Here is a 26754-nt window from a genome sequence, read left to right on the forward strand (position 1 = left end):
CCGACTTAATACACTTCCATACTACAAGTTTTGCGGTAAATATACTCAATAAGTAATATATATACAATATTAACATTGTAAAATAAAATATTTAATACATATATTACAAAAATAGGTAAAATATTTAATACATATATTACAATAGTTGTTCCAACAAATACTTTTTTTTAACACAGTGGAACACAGTGTATCCCCTAGCTGGAAAACAGCCAATCTCTGATTCGGAATATTCGGATAGACATGTATATATTGAAAGTTCACAGTTGAAACATGGACCTAGTTTACATCGCGCTTGAAACAGGTATTAATTAGTAACTTTCTATTGATTTATCTTAATTTCATGTATAAACACAATAACGAGATAAATATATATTTGAACGTTAAAAAGAGAGAAAGCGTAGATGCTAAGTGCAAAAAGTGTAAGCAACATGAACATGAACAGACCTAATGGCGTTTTGCCTGTTTGCGCATCGGCGCATGTCCGTGGAATTGCACGGGAAAATCGGCCATTTTTGTTGAACGCGTTTCTCTGCAGCGTTTCAATATGAAGTAAGTTATGGTTTTTCGTGAAAAATACACATCCGATGTTCTCGGTGCGATCCCATTGTATCTAGGAGGGAAACACCGTGCAACGCACAAACATGATGTCCGTAATTAATTCACGTATGATATTTTCAGGATCGGCTTGTGTGCGTACAGCGGGTACAAGATTTATCCGGGCCATGGCAAAACCATGGTCAAAGTTGACGGAAAAGTGAGTACCATTGAGATGTAATATCGATAAAATAATGATGATATAAGTACGATAATTGAGTATCATGACTCCATGACGTTTCCCCGATATTGCAACGCGTCCTGTATTTACTCAATCATCTGTTATTGCACGTGTTGGCATAATCAATTTTAGTCTCATTTCCTCAGACTTTCACCTTCCTTAACTCGAAATGCGAGTCCGCACACTTGATGAGGCGAAATCCTAGGAAAGTGACATGGACCGTTTTATACAGGTAAAGATATACATTAAATCAGTGCATGATTTCTTGAGCTTTGACTGTTATTAACCCTTACCGTACTAATATGGGTAACTAGTGACTGAGCGATTCCTGTTTGTGCAAGTTTCTTTGAGTCTTTCGATAATTATAAATTATACTGCATTTTATTATTTTCCAAAATAAAGAGTCAATATTTATTCTAGAAAGTTAAAAGTATGTTGATGAATTTTTAGAGATTTTTAAAATTATTTTGAAGAGGTAAGAGAGAGAGAGAAAAAGCAAAGAGATTTGAAGTGACCCTTGATGGTATGGATGAGGCACCAAAAGAGAGAGAGAGAGAGAAAAAGCAAAGAGATTTGAAGTGACCCTTGATGGTATGGATGAGGCACCAAATTGTAGATGGTAAGGGTTAATGGAATTGTGATTTGTCTTTCAGACGTAAACACAAAAAGGGTCAGGAAGAGGAGCAAACCAAGAAGAGGACGAGGCGTGCACAGAAGTTCCAACGTGCAATTGTAGGTGCTTCTCTCACAGATATCTTGGCTAAACGTAATATGAAGCCAGAGATTCGCAAGGCCCAACGAGAACAAGCAATCAAGTATGTATTCTTTTGATTAGCTATTTGTTAAGAAATTAATTACTTTAAGATAATTTAGAAATGACAGTAGGTCTGTTCACATTGTTTCTACTATTTATTCAGCATCTGCTTTCTCTCTCTCTCTCTCTCTCTTCACAACATCCGAATATATATTTAAGTTTGTTCGCATTGTTCTTTTTGCGTTTAACATCTTTGCTTTCTTTCTTTTCAACATCTGAATATTTATCTCATTTTGAGTGTAACATTTTTAAGAATTTCAAGCAATGTGAATGATCTATTATATTAAATAGTAAATATATAGGATGTCCTTTTATATGACACCTATTAGTGATAGATTTCTGAGACCATTTTGAAACAAAAATTCTAGTACTAAAATTAAGGCTACAATAGTTTTTAAATGATAAGAGTTTTGAGTTAGCTAATTGAACTGTCTGAAATTTGCATGCTTGAGCATGACATTGTATAGTAGTAAAGAGTTTAGAAAAAGTTTAGAAAAAGAGAAGAAAATAGAATTGATGCTTGAAAACATCAAGAATATGTTATTAATAAGTGTCATGCGAGGTCTGGGACACCCTGTATTTTGCATGCAGATGCACTATATACAATAGACATCTGTTCCTCTGACGAGGCCTCTTTTACTTCGTCAGATTTCAGAACGTCTTAGAATAAAACTGGATTGCTTCACCCAGAACTGTATTTTCAATTACATTGTTTGGCTTTTGCGGATTCATACAATATTATTACATTGATGTAATATTATCTAATGTTATATTATAATAATATCATTTAATTGATTCATTTGTTTTTTATCTCAGGGCTGCAAAAGAACAAAAGAGAGCTGCAAAGGCGACGAAGAAGGCCGTTGCTCCTCCGAAAGCGAAACAAGTAGCAAAACAGAAAGTTGCTAAAGTGACGCAAAAGTCCGCACCTCGCGTTGGAGGAAAACGTTAAAATCTGTAGCTATATAAATAAAATAAAATATTATTTCATTTTGACTTATGTTTTTAAATTATATAATTAAAGGAATAATTTTAAGATTGGTAAATTTCAAATAATATATATATCTCGATTATTAATATATATACAACTCGCATTTAATTTTTACAACCAAAAAAAATATATCTTTTACATTTAATCTGGTAAGAAAAAAACCGTTTATAAAACATACATCTATATACCTACGTACAACAAGCTTACTTTTTTCTGTCGGTAACGGTAACAAATTCAGTCGAATTAAAATATAAAAATATCAATATAAAAAATTATCGAAGATTTAAATATAGAAGAGTTTAATATAAGAATAAAAGCTTGGTATAGAGAGACTAATTTAGAATTTGAAGTTTTAATATTGATTTTTACAATTAATATTGATTATTAAGTAATATAATTTTTAAATCTAATATCTTTAACATTACGAAAAAGTAACGAATCATTACTTTCCTAAGTAATGATAACGTATTATTTTTATGAAGTAACGTGTCCAACCCTGTCTGTATGTAATTAGATGCTGTTTTATGAATAATTTCAGTATTAGCACATCAATTGGATATGTACAATACATAAATTTTTATTGTTTCGTCTGCTCCAACTCTTTCTTGAGTATAGACAACTTCGTCAAAGCGGTGTCTCGCCATGCTCGTCGCTTCTGCAATTTGTCGAGCGGACACATCTCGTTCAATTCGTTGCTGATCTTCTCCGCCATCTCACCGACGAATCTGGGGGTCGGTCCGAAAGTCATGCTCGTATCGTAAATCGATTTGTTATATGTTTCACAATATTTCTTCATTCCTATAAGATACGTTGCAACGTGAATGCGTTCCCATGGCAAAACTTCGTTTAATTATTATACAGATAATTCTTAATGACTGGCTCACCTTCGGCATTCAAATGCGCGGCCTCGAACATACCAATGAAAGCGTAACGCATTCCGAGACCTTCGCTCATCACTGCATCAATGTCTTTTACACTTAATATTCCATCAGCCACTAATCTCCAGGCTTCATTTAAGAGTGCATATCTATTGATATGATTCTTACATGTGAAGTGTCAAGAAATAGTCAAACGATAATGATAATTTAAAAAATGGTTTTGTGCAAGCAAAACATCCGATTACGTACTGTATTCTGTTGAGCGCAAAACCATCAATCTCTTTGTTCAAAACAACTGGTTTTTGACCGATTTCTGTCATGATAGCCTTTGTCTTCTCAGGAATATCAGAACGCGTCCATGGGGCTGGCACAACTTCAACGAGTGGCACATAATAAGGAGGATTTACCTGTATTTATGACACTATAATGGTTACCAAATAATCTAATAAACCGATGTAAATAATCAATACTTTTTTGTCGAATCTGGTTAATTCTTGAGTTGTTTAGAAGACTGTGCCATGTCAGTAAAATTGAATTCAAGAAAAAGAAACATGTATATTTGTTATCTGCATCAGAAGTTAAATCTCTCTCTGTAACTATAAACTTAATATATAATCTTGTAAATCTTATAATTTTATAAACTTGTTTTTTGCGGATATAATGTAATATAAATATGAATTCTTATACATAAACGTTAATTTGCTAATTGGATTTGTACAACACAAAGATTTAGCGGAAAAAAATCTATATATATTACATTTTATATTATAAATAGTTTGAAAATACGTACAGGGTGGGAGACGATAATTTGTTCACGGTGTTTTAGCTTTTCGCTGAAAAGAGACGGGCGAAACGTGGACGTCGAAGATGATAGAATCACCTTGTTATCTACGATTTTATCAAGATCGTTGTAAACTTGCGTCTTCAAGGAGAGATTTTCTGGCACGCATTCTTGGATCAGTTTTGCTCCCTTCACAGTCTCCGCCAAATCCGATGATCCTACAATGAATCCTTCATTAAATTCCGTGGTAAATGGGATTAAAAAGGTCATCAGAAAAGCTATTCTATAACATCAACGATAAAAAAATCAATACTATTTTGAATCTTTCAACATGTAACTATTGAAGTCATTAAATTTTACACAATCATTTTTGGATTAAAGGATAAGAACAATTGTTGTAGATTAAAATAGAAGAGATAGACAAACCCTTTATCAATTTAAATTGCTGATCCGCTGTCAATGTACCACGGAGAAGGCCGCTGGTTTCGAGACGTTTTAATTGCTGACAGATATCCTCCAATGCATTCTTAATTTGATCTTGAACAATATCATAAATAGTCACCTGATATCCTACGCCGGCGAAGAGCATCGCCCAGCTACGTCCGATTAATCCGCTATAATAAATATTATGACAAAGGTGAAATAATCTTATGAAAAGATATGAGACTTACGATATTTAATTTTAAATCTGCAATGTAATCTCGCATGTTACGATAAACATTTAATTTTAAGTCTATTTTGTGTGTTATGATGTTTGTTTCATTCCGCTAGATATAACTGTAAGAAACGTTGTTTACCACGTATTATCTTATCTCGGACGTAGTGTAAGTTACAAAAAAATACAATTAAGAATTTTTCTTCAATGTTCTCGTAAAATATAATTTAATGGCTTAAAAAAATTGATAATCGATTAATAATAGTAATATAATAAAATATTGAAAACAAAATTTAATTCACTTATTTACATTCACTCTTTAAATTGTGACTGTATTGTTAAATGTTTTTCTTGCTTATTTTATAACTAATTATGTAACTCACTATACATCGTGATTAGTACAAAAAATATAATTTTCCTTTCTAAACTAACAGTTTCCGCTGATGTAGAATCAACTGTGAAGGTCAGTTTTACAAATTAAAACTTTGCCTTTCTTTATATCATTTATAATGTTCTATAAATAAGTTTAAACTTATTTATGAAAATTAAAAAAATAAAAATTATAAAAAATAATAGTAAAAAATAATTATTTTCATAGTGATTTGTGCAATAGCTGCTTCAGTCGTTAAAATGACAACTTAAAACGCACTTTTAACAAAACTTTTAGCATAACAATTCGTAAATAATTTTAAAAAAGGATTAAAATTATGAGGGAAAGATTTTTCAAATAATATAACCAATCCAGTAAACTTACATATCAGAGTAACGATATACTCTGTTAAAAAATAGTAATTGCTCATAATCAATTACCGTTATTTGATATGGATTTATAAGGAGTAATTAATTAACAATTGTTGAAAAGTCGCATTAAACGATGAATGTACATTGTACAATTATTACAACTTGCAGTTTTAAATAATTTAAATTACAATCTAAATTAGAGTTAATTATATTACCTTCCAATAATCCCAATTTTTTCATTTTTAGTTGACATTGTTGTGTGTGGACCGATCAAATGTCTGCAGGGAAAGCGTCTCTACGAGTCGTGTAACGAGTGGAATTTAACACTCAGATAGCTCGAAGGTATCCACAGAGAGATATATATATTTGTAATCAGTCTCCCCACCATATATATGCTAATCAAGTCTTGCAAGATATAACCGTGTACTGAAAGTGCTATCATAGATATTCGCCACATCGTTATCTTACAGAACAGACATTACGATTATTATAGCAACTAAGAGTGAAGTAATTGATCGATAATCATGTTTACTTTGCGAAATTAAATGACTTCTCATTCTGGAATTCTTCTCTCTAAGGTAAAAAAAAGTATTCAAGTTCATTTAGTATACGATTATTTATAACTTAGTTATAGTTAATTAGTTGACGGTCATAGATAATTTAAGTTTTAAAAAAAAATATTTTAATGGCTCTAACTTTTTTATTAGAATCGGTATTGTAAAATTATGTGAGATTATATTTCAAAATTTTCTGATGTTATATGATTAATAATAATTTTCTATGATCTTTTATTTTATGTCGAAAAAAATTAGCTGTTTAAGAATTCGGAAATTTTATTTTGAATTATTTCAACATTGCAATAATGTTGATTATTTAAAGTGGAATTTTCCGAGGTTTATCCTTTCTCTCAATGCTCACACTTAAAATAAGACAGAGAGAGAGAGAGAGAGAGAGAGAGAGAGAGAGAGAGAGAGAGAGAGAGAGAGAGAGAGCAATGCCGAACTTTTATTATACAAAAAAATTAGTTGAATTAAAATTATATTTAGTTGAATGAATTTGAAACTTTTATCTGGAAATTCGATGGAAAATTCAAAGGACTCGTATAGTAAGAGCAGATGAATATATTCAATGTTTATCTGTGAGAATAATTATAAAATAAAATAAAATAAATGTATTTTTTTTACTCATTCACCCAAGTATTTTAACCGGGTAAGTAAATTAGGAAAAGAAGTAATATCTACGAAAATTCCTGTAATATTGAAGTATTCATGATTCTGAACCACATACTTTCACCGAGTAATGTTGACGTGGGGAAAAGTACAGCGTCAACGGAAAAATTCCTGTAATTTATTTGATTATATACATGTTAATTAACGCTAACATGTCATATTTTCAGTTTTCTTATTTTATTTTTTTTTATTTATGACTGCATATCGTTTCTCTCTCTCTTTTTGCTTTAACAAAATTTTTACAATAGCCCAGATAGCAACGTGTTTGTCTTGTTGTTGGCATGTTGTTTGCTAAGTGTGCATTGCTAAATATATGTTGCTACCAGAATTGTAGCAACTGAGTCCTTATTTGTTGCCTTCATGATATAATAACACTGAGTAGCAACTTGCCAACAATTTGCCGATACTTTAAAATCGTCATCATCAAAATTCGTACTATTGCCATCATATTATCATAATAATATGCAGCATATCATACAATGCTGTCATATTGCCAACAACGCAAGATAACATTGACTAGCTATCTTGCTGTTAAACTGCTGACAATACATATACACATTGTTGTCTGCATGTTGCTACAATGTCGGTATATTCGAAATCGTTGAAGACAAATCTATGACAAGTTACCAGCATCATAAGCAATCACAGATTTGTGCGATTTTGCTGAGATACGCTTTGTTATTTGGGAGTACATCTTTATAATAAAACTGCTGTACAGTTTCATTATAAAGCATGAGGCTTGTCCAATTTGAGCTTCGGATGAAGCCAAAACGCAAAGCCGTCGACGCAAAAAAATTCAATGTAAAATTTTGGAGACTTTCGGTTAAGTATTGATACGCATCTGAGTGACGCTTATCAATTTCGGGGACTTTACAATCCCCGAAATCTCATATTGAATTTTTTTGCGTCGATGGCTTTGCGTTTTGGCTCCGGAGCTCAAATTGGACAAGCCTGTTATAAAGTCTCATCTATTCAATTTGAATTAGTTGTCTTAATATATTGAACTTTGTTAATTGAGATTAATCTTAATTATTTTGGTATTATATATTACAGCATGAAGAAAAGATTAAGAGCTTGTAAAAGAAAATCAAAATACAACTGACTATTTGAATTTATTTTTCATGCGAGTGCCTCAACTAATTGTCAACTATTTTCTCATAATTGTAGATGAGTATCAATTCTAGAAATCTAGACTTGGCAATTTAAAATTTATGGGACCGTCTCCGGATCTAAATCAACAAAATATATTGTAAAAATCAGAATGGAAAGCAAGAAACGGGAAATACAATGTATTACGTTTCGAAAGCGATAAGAAAAGAAGACAGGTAGTATAATTATATTTCTATATTAGTGCGGCGTCTTAAATGATACTTTATATGTATTGGAACTAATTACCAGCGTTCATATTGTCTTGCGTTTCAGGTGTATGCAAAATAAATCTGATATTCAAAAAATTAAAGTTATATGTATCGAGTTAAAATTGAGCTGTTTGCCGGGTCCATGAGAACAAAAATAGGATCGCGGGGCCAGTAAATGAGATCAAAATTGATTAAAATGGATCCAAATTTTCAAAAGTATGTGCATTCGCGAAAATAGAAATAAATTCTTTAAATTCTTTTCAATCCCAACAACACAACAAATGCATTTTTATATTCATTTAGATGAATTATATGAAGCACATTTCTATATTTTATTGAAAAAAGAAATAATAATATCAGCTTTTTTAAACACATTGCGAATACTGCTCAATTAAAAAATCTGAATAGAAAATGCAGTTTTTCATCTAATTGAATCCAATCCAGTTAAATCCCCCCGATTGAATTTAGTTAAATTCAATTGAATAAAAACAATTTATTTTATTTAAAATACGCATTCGGACAGATAAAATTTCAATCTATTTTAATCCATTGTCTAGGGGACTTTCCCCCAGTGTTTATAGCGCACGCTTTACCCGGGGCATCGCGAGACACGAATACGTCCCTATAATTACGGGAAATCCATGTACACGCTGCGTTGACACGCGATTGGCCGGCACACGTGATAGCTCCCGGGGAAGAACCGAGAACTATTGTCAAGGTTATGCCGTTGACGCATTCAGGAGTTAAAGGCAATCGATTATGCGCGTCTGGTGAGTAACAAGTTATCGTTATACCGCAGTGTTGTCGGGACGATAGTCCGGCTTATAGAGTCCTATCGGCTGTCAATCTACAAGCCTCTGTACTCAGTGGCATTCACGCGATAGACTGTGGTAGTGTGATAGACCATTACGCGACTCAACGCACTCCTCGAACCGCATTTTGCTAGTTTACGAAGTGAAGAGATTCGCCGGAGAGATGCCAGACGCGTACGAAAACATTAATATGGCGATGCGCAGCATTTTGACGACTGGTGTTACCGGAGATAACGAGGATCCGTACCTCCAGTTCAACGGTAATACGAGCACGCACCCTGGCGTCGCGCGCTTTTTGTTTTGCGTCCGAACTGTCCAAAGTGTGCTAGGATATATGTTAACACGACTAACAATTTACGTTAATAATGAGTTATTGCGTCATTATTATACGTATTATTGCGACATCATTAATCACTCTGTCAGTCAGTTTCGCATCCTGACTCTTGGTCGCGTGACATCCATGTTTTCGATTAGGATGATCAGATGTTAGTTTTCCCGGACATGTATTCTTTTTTTAAGATGTCTATGTCGGATTTTCAGCGTGTTCGGGGTGCACTCTTTTTGGTACTCATTTTCAGAGTGAGGGTACCAGAAGCTGTTAAGCCCATCGCACATAAAGTACATAGCAAGCTAATTATTAGATTATTACTATGTATCTGTGATAAAATATTATTAAGTAATTATTATACAAAATCATTTTTCGCTAATACTAAATACATGTTTTTATCGTTCTCAGGCTTTTTAAATGTATATTCTTTTTCTTCTATTTTGGAGTTCAAATATATTACATACTTATTTTGTATTACAGTTTAAAATGTCTTCTTTTTTTGCTCTACTTTTGTACTACTTTTTCGTTAGGAATGTCTTATCGAGGTTAGATCTGATCATCCCATGTTCGATTGTCAGTACAGATCTCAAATTATTTGTAATATTTTGTAATAATTTGTAAAATTGTTTACATTTGGTTCAAAAAAGAACTTTGGTGTTATTATGTAAAAAACCAATTATACTCCTTGTTTGTCTGCAGATATTGGAAATTATATTGGCCATGTTCAAAAGAATGTATATTTTGTAATTGTTGCAAGTTTTCTTCACTGAGATAAGATTATTCCTCTAGATTTAAAAGTATAATCTGTTAAGTCTAGTATAATTTGATCATACAAAGAAAACTTTCAACAGTTGCAAAATAAAAATCTGTGGAACGCAACTTTTTATTACAAGTCTGTGTGCTTGGATATTTGATCATTTTAGATTATATCCCTTTATATCATCAATATTTTATATTTATATTTTAAGATGCTTATAGATGTATTCACAGTCGGCACTTATTTCAATATTATTTTAAGTAATGTTTTAAGATTTTAATATAGCTCTGTGGCTGGTATTCATAGTTGGTTCTTATATGTAAGAAAGTCTTTTAAGTACAGTCTCAAGATATTATAAGCCAATAATAGAATTGTACTACTATCTTAAGACATTATTTAAAATGTGGTCTTAAAATAAGAACTAGTCTATGATTAGTTTATGATATTTTAAGAATATGCTTAAAAGACAGTTCTAAATATAAGAATAAATTATATTATGAATAATAAACATATTATATTCAAGAGAGATTCGTTCAGATAGAATAAGTATTTGGGTATTAAAAAGAGTAACAATTAATAAAGAGGTGTTTGGAATTACAACTTTTCTTCATATTTAAGTGGTGTTTACCTAGAGTGAGTGCAGAAAGTATACAGGAGAAATTTTTATTAAAAAACAAAAGAACTTCGCGTGGTCCTGATTTTAGAAGCTAAATTTCTTGGCCATATAAATACCTTTTTTGTATTCAAATAGTATTATTTTTTATTTTTTATTTTTAAGATAATATATTTTAATTGTTATACATCTTTTTAGGTCAAATAATTTTAAGAAACGTATAGTCTATATTTTTTATTCTTTATTTATAAATTGTCAATTAATTCTCAGTCTTGATTGAAGGTTCCAAAGAATAAATCGTAGGAAGGTAGAAAGCCAATGCAAGCTAACACAGGTCGTTGGTGTGCAAGAATACCATATATTTCGAAATGAAATAAAATTACAGACGTTTCTCTCTCTCTCTCTCTCTCTCTCTCTCTCTCTCGACCTTTATTATTGGATCATCAATGTATTTTTTGAAAAAATTCAATTATGTAAATTTAAATATGTACTTTATATCATGATTTATTTTAAGAAGAATGATTTTTCCAAGTTTTATAGTTAATGCGTATATTTTGTTTTTATAACTCGTTTGATTTTTTGTTTTCCTTTTGTTTATTATATTATTCCCCACTTAATAGCGACAATTTTGTTTTGATCTCTTCATATACTCTTGAAATGTCTTACTGTACATACGTTTTAAATTATCTGACTATCGTCATGTAATGTAAGTGTATCCAGTTTTCTTTAATATTTTTTGTATTAGTATTTTATGTCTTTTATTATTTTTCATGTTATTGTATATTGTAGATAATATAAATCGTTTGAGTATTCAGTTAAATACGACAGACAAGTTCTATATTTATTATATTGACGAAATAGTAAGCAGTCAGTACATATTTAAATTTACACAGTTGAATTCTTTCAAAACCTACATTTATTTCATTCCGAAATATATGATATTCTTGCACACCAATAACCTGTGCTGGCTCGTATTGGCTTTCTACTTTCCTTGTCAATTAATGTTTACTTTTTTAAAAATAATTTTTTGAAGATATACCTTGTACGAATACTTTTGCATTTACTGTACTTTTTGGATGTGGCTTGTATTTGTACCTTATATTGTGTATAGTTATTAAAATGAATTGTAGGTGGAATCATTGCTAATTAATATAAATATATTTATTTTGTGTACACACAAATAAATTGATTAAAAGATTTTATATACATGTATTTTACACCTCTCTTCCAGATTTAACACCAATGGGTAGTACAAGTGTTCTAAGTCCATTCAGTAGTTCTGGATCTCAAGGAAACATCAGCATGACATCGCCTATGTCGACGTCCTCATCGCCTATGCATATCACAGAGGATTATATTAATCTAACAAATGCAGGTATGCATTCTGATTTTAAATTGTCTGAAACGTAACTTACTAATATCTGCTAAATTACGAATATTTAATATTATTATATAATTTAATATTAAACTCTTTTCTAATGTTAGTGACAATTGTTTTATTTGAAAAATGCATATCAAATTTTTTTTACAACTTGCTAGTAACAATACTTGGTGAACCATATCTCAGTATCATAGTGCAGCCAATGGAGAAATTTAGATTTCGATACAAATCCGAAATGGTGGGAACACATGGAAGCCTGCTCGGCGTATATACTGGACGTAAACGAAATAAAAATAACGTACCTACAGTCAAGGTAATTATGCTCAATTCTATATAAACAGACTTATAAAAATATTAATATGGAATTATTCAAAAAACATAGAGAAATTGAATTTTCATTAACGTTTTATATGAGTTGCGCTTTCTTCCAATCAAGAAAATAATTTTAATAGAATGTGGTATCATAAAACAAATAGGATCAACAAACAAATTAATAATTTACAGGCTACTAAAAGTAAAAGAATTAATAATAAAATTAAAAATATTAATTACAGTATTATCACACAAAAACCGGTTGACAAAAAGCATAATTCCGAATTTATTCCAATAAAAATTTAAAAAATCTCTTTACAAGAAGTTAAAACGAATGATTCTGTGAATAATCATCATATTAGTCTGAATAAAAATCTTTCAATGCCTATTAGAACCGACACAGGATATAATGTGTAACAATCAATTTATTAATGAACACTAAAATTATATAATTATGACATAGGTAAACGTTTCGACCCTATTATTTGGGTCCTCTTCAGTACCAAAAAAAAAAGGAAAAAAAACTACAAAAAAATTCTATAAATAAATGTGTAAAGTGACTATGTAACAGCAAGTTTGTACGTTGCGAAGATTGTGTCCATTGTATATGCATAACAAGAATTTGGCAGAATTGCTATGAAACGGAGAGCAAAATGTTAATAATAGAAAAAGATTAAAACCATTTTAATGAGAGCATGTCATCGAATAAGTAAAAAATTGAGAGACTTACATGTCATAAACAAGGAAATGGACTGACGTACATTTCAGAGATGCATCCCGTTATTAATTGAACAATCACTACACAAATAATAAAATATAAAAATCAAGAACGAATTAAAAATAAATTATGCGTAAAACGATGAGAGCTTACATGACGATAGATTTGACGCGAACTTAACGGTCAGAAGTCACAGTTAGTAGTGAGAAAATTTCAGAACAAAGTCAAACAGACGAGATACATTTCGTAAATACGTCAACACAACAACACCGATAAATCGAATATTAAAGTGAAACCGGTAAAGGAGAGAAGTCGGCGCAAATAAACGTACAGTCAAAGCTATAAACAAATGAAATGGATACATACAAAAATTTTTTTTTAAATATAAAAAATATAAAAAAATATATATAAAATAAACTTAAAAATTATAAATGAGAATAATACATAATATGAGTCAACCAAGAAAATGTATAGTCAAAATTTTATTTTGTTTGTGTTTGTAAAAATTTTAGTCGCTTTCTTAATCTTAATTTTAGTTTAATATGGAATTGTTTAAACTGGTTTCTTCATATCTAATGGTATTATTACTTATATTTTCAGTTACATAATTATTCGGATAATGCGATCATACGTTGCACATTAGTTACAACTGACGAAGACCTGAGAATACCGCATGCTCATAGATTAGTAAGACGAGTAGATAGTGCGGATATAGGGGATCCACATTATATGGAAGTTTCGTCTCAAAGTGATTTTACAGCCGAGTATGTTTATACCTTCTAACATAATATTAAACGTAGTTATCCTGTTTCATTCTTTAGTTAGCATTATGCTCGTGTTACAGATTTGTTGGTATGGGTATAATACATACGGCGAGAAGACATATTAAGGACGAGATAGTACGAAAGTTGCGCGAAGAAGCTCTAGAGGAACGGAAACGTTCAAATATAAACGCTACTCTCAATCTTCGTGATGATGCACAGGTAAATCTTAATGTCATTTATTAGTTTGAAAATCATTTTACACAATTGGATTAATATTTTTACCTTAACAAATAAATTAAATGTTTTTTAATAGCAATTTACAATGATTACAGATTAAATCTGACGCCGAGCAATATCAAAAAACTATAAATCTAAATAGTGTTTGCCTTTCTTTTCAAGGATTTATCAAAGATCAACATAATATCATGAGACCGATTACAGTTCCGGTTTATAGCAACCCAGTCAACAATTTGAGTAAGTTTAAATAATTTATTGCAATACAATTTGTTTTGAAGAAAGATTTATCAAGAAATTCTCTCAATTAATTTTTGTATTTTATATACATACACAGGTTCTCGAAATTTGCGAATTTTGAGACACCCTATATTATGTATGTATACTACATATCGCTCATTTGTACTACAACGATACAACTAAAAAATTGTCATTTTTTTAGTTGCTTACAAAAAAAGTCAGAAACGAGAAAGAACATTCTTATTCCTCTGTAATCAGTTATTACATTAAAATTGTATTTTTAAATTAATATGATAAAATTTTAATGATTTTTAAATCTTTTTTGTGTCTTGTTATTGTATAAACGTTATGTATAAATGAACACTATATGAATAATAGAAATGATGAACAAAGAAATCATTAATATTTTAATAGAAAGTGCACTAACTGGAGAACTTAAGATATGCAGAATTGACAAATACACTAGCAGCTGTGAAGGTGGCGAAGAGGTATTTATACTTGTGGAGAAAGTTTCAAAAAGTAAGTGCCGATTTTTAGCATTTCAGCTAAATATGCTTGCCTATAAACACCAATATACATATTGATATAAAAAAAAACGCATTATATTATAGAAAACATAAAGATAAAGTTCTTTGAACTCGACGATGATGACACTGAAATCTGGATAGATTATGGTCGTTTTTCGGAATTAGATGTCCATCATCAATATGCCATGGTATTTCGGTATGTAGTACATTTGTAGTACATTTGTAGTACACACAATGTGATTAGCGCATTTATTTTTTTCTTTCACAACGCGTACGATTAATTATGCTGTATTTTCAGAACTCCACCATACAAAGATCGATATATCATTTCTCCAAAGGAAGTTTTCATACAACTAGAACGTCCTTCAGATTCATATTGTTCAGAACCAATCAAGTTCACATATAAACCAACTGACCGTATGATAGGTGAGTTAATAACAATGTTAAATATTCTTATCTGTTATATCTCTTAGTTTTCTTTTTTTATTTGTCTTTCTCCCTTTTTTTTAAATATAACTTCTTGCAATTTTATAATTACAGGTAGGAAGAGAACGCGAGTCTCTCATTCAAATAGTGCAGAATTGGTGCAAGCATTAACATTTAATAATGATATGCCTTTAACGAATACGCCTTCAAGTAACGACAGTGCCGAAATATCTAAAGAAATAAAAAAGATGTTAGACGATAGGTGTTCTTCTAGTGAGTTTCGTGATTTTGTTGAACATATAAATTTAGAGTGTAAGTATTTGTTTTTATGTGAATAAAAACATTCAAAGGTTTTACATATATGAAAAATGTATTGTGTTTAATACAAATTATATCTTCTAGTGTACGAGAAATTGTTATACCAAGGCGGCGAAGATAAGTTAACTTATGATAGTGCGCCAAGTAAAAAGGCTAGTATTAACTTCAATATATACATATGCTATTTACAAAACACATTCATTATCGAAATTTCTTGTTGTATCAATGTTATATGTTATCAAGTTTGAATTTTATATTTCTACAGGACGAAAAATTGTTCGCGAAAGATGTTATTATCGATACGATAAAGAACATGAAAATGAAGCCGCATGAAGCAAAAGATATTATTAAAATATCGTTCAAAGGCAGGACAACTTACGGAGATACGCCACTGCACTGTGCGCTTCGACATGGACAAAGGAACAATGTAAAACGTATCTTAATGCTCATGAGTACTCTAAATACAGATGCTGAAGAATTGGTGAACATTCAAAATAGTTCTGGAAAGGTAAGCTTTTTCAAAAATGCTAGTATATTTTATTTAATTACAAAAAATTTTAATGTATCGTAATTATATTCTAGACTCCGTTGCATTATGCTGCTACGCAAGATCAACCAGAAATTATACGAGCATTACTCATGCTTGGAGCAGATCCTAATATAACGGATCATTATGGACAAATGCCATTACATAAAGCTGTAAAATGTACCTATTAATTTAAAAGTACTTAAAATGAACACTTTAAAAAAAATTGATGAATTAACCCTTAGCACAATATTTTTATTCAGAAGTAGAGATAAAATGTAATTCGCAGTTGCGAATAATATATCCCAGCAAATATTGAATAATGATAATCATTTTATCCTACATATGAATTTATATAGAATTATAATTTTAGTTCCTGAAGCAGAAGGAAGCATTGATATTTTATTAGCTGAAAAAGACGTCAACATCGAAGCAAATACAGATTGTGGATGGTCACCTTTGCAATTAGCTGCCCAAGCTGGCTCGTATCATGCAGTATGTTCTCTCATTAAAGCTGGTGCAGATGTAAATAATACTGACATGACCTATGGAAGAACTGCCTTACATGTAGCTGTCGAAGGAGGTCATAAAGACATTGTTGAATTTCTGTTAAAAAATGTAGGATTGAATATTTGTTGAAAATGTTTTTATATAAAAAATCATGTTACTAATATTCTTAATTTTTCGAGCAGACCAAAATAGACATAAACAAGAAGAACTTTAGCGGAAATACAGCACTGCACACCGCAATAGTTACACCAGGGACAAAAGCCAAAGAGATATGTGCTCTTCTAGTGAAACACGGTGCTGATCCGCACATAAGGAATTATAATCGTGAATCAAATAACGTACGTACAGCTTATCAATATTTTATAACATGTTGTTTTTATTAAATTTGATTGTCTTAATGATAGGTTGATGGAGAACAGATACAAGATATAAAAATCGAAGTGCATTCAGAAGATGAAAATATGGAAGAATGCAGTGGGCAATCATCTTTTGATTTAGCATCAAATAAACCAGACGTATGGAAAACATTTCATGTTGTCTTATCTGTATCGTTATAAAAAATATACATATTCGTCATTAAAAAAATTGTTGTAGATCTTACAACTCGTCGCTGGTCAAAATGATATGTTAATAAACAACACGATAAAAGAAGAAAATATAAACGATACACAAAAAGTTTGGATGGATACAGATCAAGAAAAGCAATTGGCAAGCATTTTAGACGAGACAAAAGGATGGAAAAAGTTGGCGCATTATTTCGATTACAAGTACTTAATGAATATCTTTAAGCAGACGTCTAGTTCGTCGTTACTCCTCTTAAATTATATCGCTGTAAGGTTCTCATTTTCTTGTCGAATATCGTACGCATTATTTTGCAATCTTTCGAATATACATTCTCATTAAGATAAACGATTGAATACTTATGTAATTTTTATTTCTTTGTAGATACAAACTAATACATCTCTCAGTGATTTGAGAAATATATTGCAAAATGTAGATGAAGAAGAAGCTACAGCATACATGAATCAAATTTTATCTATGAAACATGAAACGTGAAATTGTATTAATTTTATATGTACAATTTATTGCTGTTGTAAAATACATTCTGTTATTACTATAAAAATTGTATTTCAATGAAACTGCTACATTTAGACATCTTTTGTTAAAAAGGTACCTAAATAATTTTTAAATTTCGTAATAATTATATTTACAATTTTATTATATATTTATATATAATACAATCAAATAAAAACCATTTTTTATCACCTAAAAAACATTAGCCTCTCTCATAGGTTCCGATGTTAAGAACCTATCAAAACTTAATTTGGACAAATCTATAGTTACAAAACGATTATGAAGAATCAACTCTGATATCGCACGTCCCACTGCGGGTGCCTTCTGGATACCATGTCCGCTAAAACCAGTTGCTAAGAATACATTGAGATGGTAAGGATGCTGGCCAATAATACCATTTTCGTCGAAAGTATTGTATTCATAATATCCAGCCCACGAAGATTTCACCTGATTTATAAAAATATAATATATATCATTAGAAGAAAAAAGTTTATATATATATATATATATATATATGTAGATAACTTAATTAACTGAAAATGGATCGATGAAATTAAATACACATGAAAAATGCCATTCGATCAAGGTGGTTCTCCGCCTAATATTTTTATTGAATTTGAAAACTTCTAGAGCTTAAGCAAATTGTGCACCGATTATTTATAATTCTTGAAGTACAGTTCTAAACCAACGCTTGATAAATTCACAAAAAATATTACTAATATTTTTTGGCACGAAGGACCACTTTGACTGAATATGGCATTCATGTGTTTAATATGTAATTTTACCACATTAATACACTTAGTACTTCCGTATTTATTACACTACCGTAAATATCCTTATGTTTAATCATATGTTATCATGTTGTTAGATAATGAAAAATAAACATACTTTTAAATTTTCAAATGCCGGTACTCTGTGAGCGAGTGAAGGCCATACTTTATTGTCAAAAAATTCGTGATCGACATCCAAGTTCTGAACTGATGGCTCCTCGTCTGGCTCTGGTGATTTTCCACCGATAAAATTACCTCCTAAACCATCGCGTCTGGAAATAATTTTATTTACATTTTACAAATCATTTTATTTGTTTACCTTTATTAATCGTTTAATTTGTAATAGAAGAGTATATGTTGTACTTAAAGAAAATTTGAACTCGTACCTAAAATATGTACCACTGGGATCAATCGTTAAAGGTGTGTTTAAACCAGGTCCATCAGGACAATGGAAACAATATACATATCTCTTTCTGCAAACGAGGATCATTTAATAATAATAAATAAATATAATATAAATATAGAGAAAATATAAAAGTAGAAAACAAATATAAATATAAATATAGAGAAAATAAAAATAGTAAACAAAAAGTAGTAAAATTTGAGTTTTTTTCATCATCATTAAATTACCTGGGTACAACTGGTAAAGGTACAGATAATAGATTTTCGCCTGTTCCGATATCAGCCAACTCGGCTACATCACCACTAAAAGCACCCGCAGCAATAATAGCTAAAGCAAATTTGATTGTCCTAGTCTCACCGTCGTTTGTTTTTATCTGACACAAAATATGTTTATTAGATATTCTACATTCGTAACTGGCAAGATCTTAAATGTAGATCGTGTGGAATTGATTAATCCGTATATTCAATATATTTATTGAGTAGATCAAATGATCGACTCCACGCAGTTTGTATCTAAAATCTTTTATAACTGAACAACAATGAATACTTTATATATATATATATATAAAATGCATACTTACGACTACGTTATTTAATCTTTTCAAACGTTCCATATTCTTGTCATAATCTCCTAGAAGCTCCCTATATTGGAAAGCTTTGACTTCAGCATTGACATATTGAGCACCCAAATAACTAGCTTTTTTCTTGAAAGCACATAAGAGAGACCATGGATCAAACCATCCCTCTTTTTCCAACCCAAGACAACCTACCGCAATCCCATCGGTATTTATCCAAGGGAACATATACTTCAGCTTCTCTTTAGTAAGAACGACATTTTTTGCCCCTAAAGAATTTTGCAGCTTAGAGTTCTGTACTAAAGTCTCAGCGCCTGCTTCAGTTGCCAATATCAAGTATCCGTAAGGATGAAAATTCACGTCGATGGCCGGCTCTCCGGGGATACTCAAATGCTCATTAATATTTCGCAGAAATTCCGCGCCATATAGTGACATGTGGATATTTTCTTCAAGAGAAAATTGTTGACGTAGGCCACCCACCGAAAGAGTCGTGGAAGCCTTGGTATACTGAAATAATAGTTAATTAATTATGCCTTTAATTAATTACCAAACTTAATAAATTATTGATCCAAAAAAGATCTTCAGAATTTATTAGAAAATACATCCAAATCTTACCGTAGGATCTTTTTCAACTACAACAACACTGAATTCTTCTCTATAGACTTTCTGCTTTAACCAATATGCTATCGAGCTACCAATTGCTCCACCACCAATGATAAGCACGTCACAAGTAGAAGGAATTACTTGAGGTCTCCCCCAAAGCTTATCAAAGTCAGAGTATTGTCTGTCAGATGATAGTAGACGTTTCAATAACTTCCAATCTCGCTTTACATTTTTCAGGAATCTGTCCTGTGGGGTGACAATGTCGACAAATTCTTTGTACTTTTTCGCGTCATCATTGCCTTTACTCTCTGAACTCTGTAAATTTAATATGACGTTATGTCCTTTCAATTTATTCACATCAGTCTTCGACAAAAATATTCATTCCTGTCTACACAAAAGACAAATAAAAATAGTAAATTTTTAGCGTAAGATTTCTTCATAAACCTTTCTTCATAAAATATTTTACATATGTATTTACGTGTTTTAAATTACTCACTTCTAATTTTTACAAAGTACAAAACAAAGATTCACTGCTTTACTGTTTATAAAATACTTACAATCATTTGATTACTTTACAGCATAAAAATACAAGTATGACTAGTTTTCACAATCAGTTTTTATTTCAAGACCATTTTAAGTAATACTTTAAAACGCTAATAATGCCCTTGTAATTGGTTTGACATCTTAAGACCGTACTTAAGATGATCTTAAATATATAAGAACCGATTATTAAAATTATTCTTCCAATTACATTCAAATTTCGCGCGTCGTTCTATCACGTGTCGTCGATTGCGCTCCATCGGTAAGGCCAATTTTCCTAACCTCAAAAATCTTTTGTTTTCAACGCTTCGTTTGCAATGCCGAGCAACGATTTTCGTTATTCCAGCCATAATTTTCTGTTTCTCGCACTAAAAACGTCTTCATCAAAATCTGTGACGAACATAAACTAAATTTCCAGTTGTATTCAGTCAAACACATAGATTCGTGATTACGCCCAAATTACACTTGACATCGCGATAAAAGACGTCGCGTCGCTTTGAGAGGAGACGAAAGTTCGACGAAATTACTAAGAGTCATCTATCACATTCAATATCAACAAATTTCATCCGATCGAAATATCGTCCGTCAGATCCCTAACCTCCAATCGTTTCCGGTCAATACACGCGTAACTTACCTCTCTCCTGAAGGAGTTCGCAAACTGAATCGCTGAGCACTGTTTCAGCAGGTCTGTATGCTTCTGCACACATGTCAAGTGTCGCAACATCCTCGTCAGCCGTATCTTGACTGATCCGACGAAGAGACCGTTCCTCAGTTCACCCTTCCTCTAGGAAACATTTACAGCTGTTTATCAGTCAGTACCGTATAAACGAAAACAAACAGTTATCAGCCGTTTGTCAACACGGACGAAGTTGTCGACTCACGTTCGATATTTTTTTCTACTGAAGAAACTACAAATTATACATAGACATAGCAAGAAATTGCAATTTTTCTCACTGATTAAAAACGACATGTAGTGACCGACATGCGCACGTTTATTTTAGACACGTGTTTCAATTGATAGAAGGCAAATTATTTTATTTGTCATTTACTTTCGAGAATTTAGTATGTCATATTAGTAGAAAACTTGTATCTTAAAGAGATGGACTTTCATATTGCTTCGATTTATAATTATTTAATTTACATATTTATATAGTATCTGGTAATAATAATATATACCTACCTTCGTAATACCTTTTGTAGGCAGTTAAAGTAGATTCCGTCTTTCCTCTCTCACCTTTGATTTACTATTATGAAAAACGTTAAATTGTTTAGATACGCAACTGATTTATATTTTCCATGCACAGACTTCTATATATTAAACTATTCGATAACTATTTTTATAATTTTAATTGCTGATGGACGCAATAATACTTAGCGAAGTATTGTATTTTTTTTGTATGCTGTCATGCTTATCTATTCTTAATCCATAATAGATAAAAATCTATTATTTTTTTCATAATTATCTAACTGTATTTTTTCAGTTTATTCTACGCGATAAAGTCTATATTTATCAAAGATATCTTCGTCGATATGTCATAGTAATTATTCAACAGCGTTATCTTTCTTGAGAACGTATTTATACAACCGAGTTTTAACAATTTTCCTTGTCTGATTGCAATCTTCAAATTAAAAATTAAAATAAAAGATAAATAATTTTGACAACCTGAAGAAGAAAGATAGAAAAAAAATACTGGAAGGATAATTAACAAGTGTTTTTGTCAAACACAAAAAAAGACTATCCAATTTTTATAGCAATTTTTTAACATTATTTCTCTGCCTTTTGTTAACAGAATAATTAACTATATGCTTTTTAAAGTAAGTTTGGATAATATAGCTGTTTTTCAATGATTGGAATAGAATATAAATATTTCCATTATAAAATATTTATAATACAAGAAATAATTCTTAATATTATTTAGAAACAGATATTTGCAAATATTCAATGAGTCATGCATTTCTTTACGTACTTTTATTATGTTCTTTATGTAATAAACCATTCGCACTTTTCACATAAATAAGTTTCTGTTAAAGGAAATAAATTAATGAATAATTTAAAATGATCCAAAATATAATTCTTTTATTGATATTAATTCTATAAAAAAGCTATATGCACCTAATGTGATATTTGATGTGTATATTTTTATATATAATTTTTTTTTAATTTTATATTAAAAACGCTATGAGGTACATAGCACATGCCAAATGTAAATTGTTAAATTAAAATATAACTGTATTAATTTTATATCTAATCTGATAACATTATTCAGCATATACACAATAAATGGATCAATTTTTATCATTTTGATTATCTATCATATTACAAGGTATCAATACTAGCTTAGGTATCATGCCGGGTGGTGCTATGAATTGTTGTGTGCTCTGTGTTGTACTGAGACCAGAATACTGCACTTCTGCCTCCGTAACAAGTTTGCAGATATGCATCTTGATATCCGCTTGCGCTTTAGGTGGTAGTTTTTTCACTGCCTGTGCCATGCTGTCGAAAAATAATTCTATACTCTTACCCTCGGATGTTAAGTGAACTTGTTTATTAATGTCATTGTTCTTCATACTGTTTGGTTCTTTCACAAGCGTGATTGATGTGCTAGGTGGTAAATTTTTCTCAAGAACAGCCACTGTATTAGCAACTGGATTAGCTACTGTATCGGTATTATTTGCATTCACTTTATTTTTATTTATCTTCAAGGAAGATTTTTTTATTTTATTAGGGCTAAATGTTTTCGGGGAGGAAGAATGTCTGGTCTTCAATCGTTTCGGACGTATCTTTCGGTATTTTGACTGTATTTGCTGAATGTAGCTGTCCATATCCACATCTTGTTCACTCACCACTTCCTCTTCAGCAGCTATCTCTACATTAACATTGTCCAACGTTTCTATCGTCTCAGTTTCCATTACAACTGGGTCAGCTGATGTCTCTTCAAGAACTTCCAGGTATTCAGCATAATCCTCATTTCGGTCTTCTAACTGCTCCAGTAAACCTTCGGCACTTACATCACTTGAATTTATCTGTTGTATGTATTCCTTGGTTAGTTCTACACACTGTGGCTGATAATCTACTTCACACCTGTAAAAGTATTCTCGATTGAGAAAACAAGGCTCGAGTAAACCGCCAAAATCACTAAATAATTATGAATATTTCTTACGGATATTTTACGAAGCTTAAGGAATCCTCGAAGATCCATTTTTTTCTTCTTATACCCTCTTCTGTCTTACTCTTGCACTTTAAAATACGGCAGTAAGTATCTCTAAGGTTCTTCCATCTCAGTCTAACCCAAGTAGCTATAATAGACAGCAGCCAATGGTCATATTTATCAAATTATTTATTTTACAATAGATGGAAGTTTTCTTTACCTTGAATGGATTATACTTTTAGATCTAGAGAAATCTATATATTTATCGCTGCTAAGCAAACTTTCAACAGTTGTAGAGTAAACAAGGCTATATTCCATAGATAAAACTATTCACTGAGCACTCATTGATCAGTTAACTTCTGATGAAACCATTCTGCTGAACATGATCAATGGCTGCATTCAGCAAAAAAAAATAGTTTTGTGACTGTTACAAAATTCTTTAATACAATTGCTTTAGATTTAATGAAGAATTAAAGATACGACCAAACAGATTAAAAAATTTTACAACAGTTGCAAAGCTGCTTTTTTTGTCACACATAGTTATTGGCTGCATTGAATAGAATATTTATTTTAAGCCCAATTTACATAAGATGCAGAACGAGGGTCGCAAGTGAAACGTATTTCAGATTGTAATAAATTACAGACCGCAATACGTGGGACACAGAATGCAAAAGCTCAAGTTTATCCAGCTTCCTGCATTCTGCAGCCTACAATTTATTATAATCAAAATACGTTAGGTTAGTTTTTAGTTGTGACCTGTAACCTGCATTCTGCATTTTACGTAGATCAGGTTTTACAATTATTGAAAGTTTACTTTGTTCTATTATGGGCCTTCTACAATAAGCCGCAAATCAGAATGTCAGAAGTCTTAACCAGTCTTAACCAGGTCGTTCAAGTTTGCTATTGGCCAACTTCACCAATTATGACTTAAGATCGCTTAGAACTTCTGACTTGCAGCTTATTGTAGAAGGCTTATTATATCTGGAGACACTGGTAGTGTCTCGGCGCTAAGCTACGCGTATTTTTAGATACAGAGGAATAGTTCTATCTCAGTGAAAATAACTTTCTTGTAAAATAACATATAAAGACGTACGATCCAATCCAAGCTCGTCCGAGATGTGTTTCCAGACTTTTTGTTTGAAGTCCTGCAGCTTCACTGGCACACCCTTCACCTCGGTACAATAGAGCACCGGGTGTTGTTTGATCGCCTCTATGATGTTCAGCGATATCTGATAGGTATCCGGTGGTACAGTCATCATGGTTATAGATTATGCGTTAACCTGCAAAAAGAGACGTCTTACTACAATATTTTAATGTTTGTCTCATAACGGCTTTCGTATTCCCGCTCGAGCTATAATCTCACCCTCCGATAACAACACGATGATGAAGTTATAGCGTCATAGCGATATTGTGCGTGAAAATTCGTCGAAATGTTTCGCCGCGCGCGAGGTTTCGATGTGCGTGCGTCATTATGCAATTCTTATTGCGCACGTGAGTCGTATCAGTACTTGATACGAACGAGACATGAAAATCATACAACAGATCGTTAAGAATAATGGTACCTTACAAATCAGCGAAAATCACCCAGCATCAAAAAGAATCCACCAGTCAACGGTAGCCAACAGTCGCCGGTTGAATCAAACTTAATGAGACTGGTCGACCACTAGTGGTCGCCAGAGCGACGCCGCGACAGAGTACATTCGGCGACGCGCACTTCCGTCGCGAAACCTGCATTTCCGACAACCCCCCTATCGCTTCGCATCGGTGGATCGATTGTAAATGGTTGTGTTCAGGGCTGCGTTCAGGAATTATGCCTAGATAACTCTAGGGTGCATTTTTGCTATAATATACGTAACGTAATCTATAGCTCAGAATTACATGGTGTAATTCCTGAACGCAGCCCATAGTAAGTCAGGATCTATAATAGGGTTTTAAGCCTAAGGGCCTGAGCACAATAGAGGAATAGGAATTAGATATTAAGATTTTAACCTATCAGAAACTGATTACATCGGAATACACGGTTTCTGATAGGTTGAAATCTTAATATCTAATTCTTGTTCCTCTATTGTGCGCAGGCCCTAAAACCTTGTGTCCACGATGCTAGAAATCGGTCCGAGACCTCGGATGAAGAAAGAATTGACCAATCACAATGGTCAAATTGGGGGTGATCCCGATTGATCACGACTCGATTGGACACCACTAATCACAGCGACCGATGCTTAGGAGCTTTATAGTCTCAAGTGCTGTGAGTGGCTCGTATCCAATTGAGCCGTGTCCAACTGGGTGCCACCCATCAAATTGTTCAAATGTGATTTGTTAATTTTTTCTCTGTTCGAGAACTCGGACCGGATTTCTCGTATCGTGAACATTGGGCTTTAAGCCTTAAGAAATGGGCAAATCACAGTTGCTTATTCTTCTCGAATTCGACTGTAATTGATCAATTTCTTACAGCTTAAGGCTTAAAACACCTATTGTAGATCCGGGGTAAAGGCCTTGGCACATAGAAAAATTAAGACGTATAGCGGAGAGCACAGACTCTTGTATAACGCATAACACATGAGGCATAAGAAATTGAATCAACCAGAGTTCTCTATTACATGGAAGGGAAAGAAACGGAGAACTTTGATTGGTACATATTCTTATGCATTACGTGTTATGCGTTATGCAAAAGTCTGTGCTCCCCGCTTAAGACTTAAGTAGTAACAAAATCAACATGTTGGATTCGCAATTGCTTACGTATGATCATACGGTCTCTATTAAGGCCCGTCTACAATGCACGGAGTAAAAAGTAAGAGTAATAGCGTTTTCGGCCCGATCGGGTTTGCACCAACCTGGGTTGGATTAATCTTTCCTATTGGTTGACGTCACCCGCTCTACCAATAGGAGAGCACAAAAGGCCATTAATCCAACCCAGATTGATGCAAACCTGGCCGGGCCGAAAACGCTATAAAGG

At 32.0% G+C, this 26754-nt stretch overlaps 4 protein-coding genes across 9 annotated transcripts; 2 read left to right on the forward strand and 2 right to left on the reverse strand.

Annotated features, from left to right (window-relative positions):
• Positions 1-449: 449 nt before the first annotated feature.
• RpL24 (ribosomal protein L24) lies at positions 450-2585 on the forward strand. Its single transcript, XM_018510081.1, has 5 exons — positions 450-549; positions 679-754; positions 922-1007; positions 1429-1590; positions 2406-2585. Exons 1-5 carry the CDS (start codon positions 545-547, stop codon positions 2539-2541), a joined length of 465 nt encoding a protein of 154 aa, XP_018365583.1. The 5' UTR covers positions 450-544; the 3' UTR covers positions 2542-2585.
• Positions 2586-3002: 417 nt separating this feature from the next.
• On the reverse strand, positions 3003-5960 carry Had1 (beta Hydroxy acid dehydrogenase 1). The gene is made up of 6 exons (XM_018510131.1): positions 5851-5960; positions 4666-4853; positions 4249-4457; positions 3708-3865; positions 3465-3607; positions 3003-3378 (listed from the first exon to the last, which is right to left on the reverse strand). Exons 1-6 carry the CDS (start codon positions 5886-5888, stop codon positions 3158-3160), a joined length of 957 nt encoding a protein of 318 aa, XP_018365633.1. The 5' UTR covers positions 5889-5960; the 3' UTR covers positions 3003-3157.
• Positions 5961-6138: 178 nt separating this feature from the next.
• On the forward strand, positions 6139-17798 carry Rel (nuclear factor NF-kappa-B family member relish). Of its 5 annotated transcripts, none has more exons than XM_018510128.1 (21): positions 6139-6213; positions 8032-8189; positions 8287-8438; positions 8780-9294; positions 11964-12107; positions 12272-12426; positions 13744-13907; positions 13988-14126; positions 14240-14381; positions 14796-14900; positions 14993-15104; positions 15207-15334; positions 15449-15607; positions 15737-15804; positions 15918-16160; positions 16235-16358; positions 16552-16796; positions 16871-17026; positions 17093-17203; positions 17283-17519; positions 17634-17798. In XM_018510128.1, the coding sequence occupies exons 4-21, from the start codon at positions 9198-9200 to the stop codon at positions 17742-17744; spliced, it is 2640 nt and encodes an 879-aa protein (XP_018365630.1). In that variant the 5' UTR covers positions 6139-6213; positions 8032-8189; positions 8287-8438; positions 8780-9197; the 3' UTR covers positions 17745-17798. The 5 variants fall into 5 exon arrangements, with proteins under 5 accessions (XP_018365630.1, XP_018365631.1, XP_018365628.1 ...); XM_018510129.1 differs by having other exon boundaries at positions 8780-8992; positions 15449-15646; XM_018510126.1 differs by having other exon boundaries at positions 15449-15646; positions 17634-17744.
• Positions 17799-17954: 156 nt separating this feature from the next.
• LOC108762929 (FAD-dependent oxidoreductase domain-containing protein 1) lies at positions 17955-25353 on the reverse strand. 2 transcript variants are annotated; one of them, XM_018510194.1, is made up of 9 exons: positions 24895-25353; positions 23814-23949; positions 22950-23734; positions 20125-20429; positions 19516-20016; positions 19163-19308; positions 18919-19005; positions 18651-18804; positions 17955-18209 (listed from the first exon to the last, which is right to left on the reverse strand). In XM_018510194.1, the coding sequence occupies exons 1-9, from the start codon at positions 25058-25060 to the stop codon at positions 17955-17957; spliced, it is 2535 nt and encodes an 844-aa protein (XP_018365696.1). In that variant the 5' UTR covers positions 25061-25353. The 2 variants fall into 2 exon arrangements, with proteins under 2 accessions (XP_018365696.1, XP_018365695.1); XM_018510193.1 differs by lacking the exons at positions 22950-23734; positions 23814-23949; positions 24895-25353 and adding an exon at positions 21287-21509 and having other exon boundaries at positions 20125-20427.
• Positions 25354-26754: the final 1401 nt, after the last annotated feature.

The sequence above is a fragment of the Trachymyrmex cornetzi genome, unplaced genomic scaffold (genome assembly GCF_001594075.2).
Source record: "Trachymyrmex cornetzi isolate Tcor2-1 unplaced genomic scaffold, Tcor1.1 scaffold325, whole genome shotgun sequence".
NCBI classification, from domain to species: domain Eukaryota; kingdom Metazoa; phylum Arthropoda; class Insecta; order Hymenoptera; family Formicidae; genus Trachymyrmex; species Trachymyrmex cornetzi.

Bases quoted from the DNA above. Each gene is read 5' to 3' on its own strand.
- RpL24 (XM_018510081.1), top strand. The intron at 1,008-1,428 runs GTAAAGATATAC...TTTGTCTTTCAG, and splicing joins ACATGGACCGTTTTATACAG to ACGTAAACACAAAAAGGGTC. The intron at 1,591-2,405 runs GTATGTATTCTT...TTTTTATCTCAG, and splicing joins CAACGAGAACAAGCAATCAA to GGCTGCAAAAGAACAAAAGA.
- LOC108762929 (XM_018510194.1), bottom strand. From the start codon at position 25,060: ATGATGACTGTACCACCGGATACCTATCAGATATCGCTGAACATCATA. The intron at 23,735-23,813 runs GTAAGAAATATT...ATACTTTTACAG, and splicing joins TTAAGCTTCGTAAAATATCC to GTGTGAAGTAGATTATCAGC. The intron at 19,006-19,162 runs GTAATTTAATGA...CCTCGTTTGCAG, and splicing joins CCTTTACCAGTTGTACCCAG to AAAGAGATATGTATATTGTT.
- Had1 (XM_018510131.1), bottom strand. From the start codon at position 5,888: ATGTCAACTAAAAATGAAAAAATTGGGATTATTGGAAG. The intron at 3,866-4,248 runs GTACGTATTTTC...TCATAAATACAG, and splicing joins AAATTATCGTCTCCCACCCT to GTAAATCCTCCTTATTATGT. The intron at 3,379-3,464 runs GTGAGCCAGTCA...CGTATCTTATAG, and splicing joins CGCGCATTTGAATGCCGAAG to GAATGAAGAAATATTGTGAA.
- Rel (XM_018510126.1), top strand. From the start codon at position 9,198: ATGCCAGACGCGTACGAAAACATTAATATGGCGATGCGCAGCATTTTG. The intron at 12,427-13,743 runs GTAATTATGCTC...TTATATTTTCAG, and splicing joins ATAACGTACCTACAGTCAAG to TTACATAATTATTCGGATAA. The intron at 13,908-13,987 runs GTATGTTTATAC...CTCGTGTTACAG, and splicing joins CAAAGTGATTTTACAGCCGA to ATTTGTTGGTATGGGTATAA.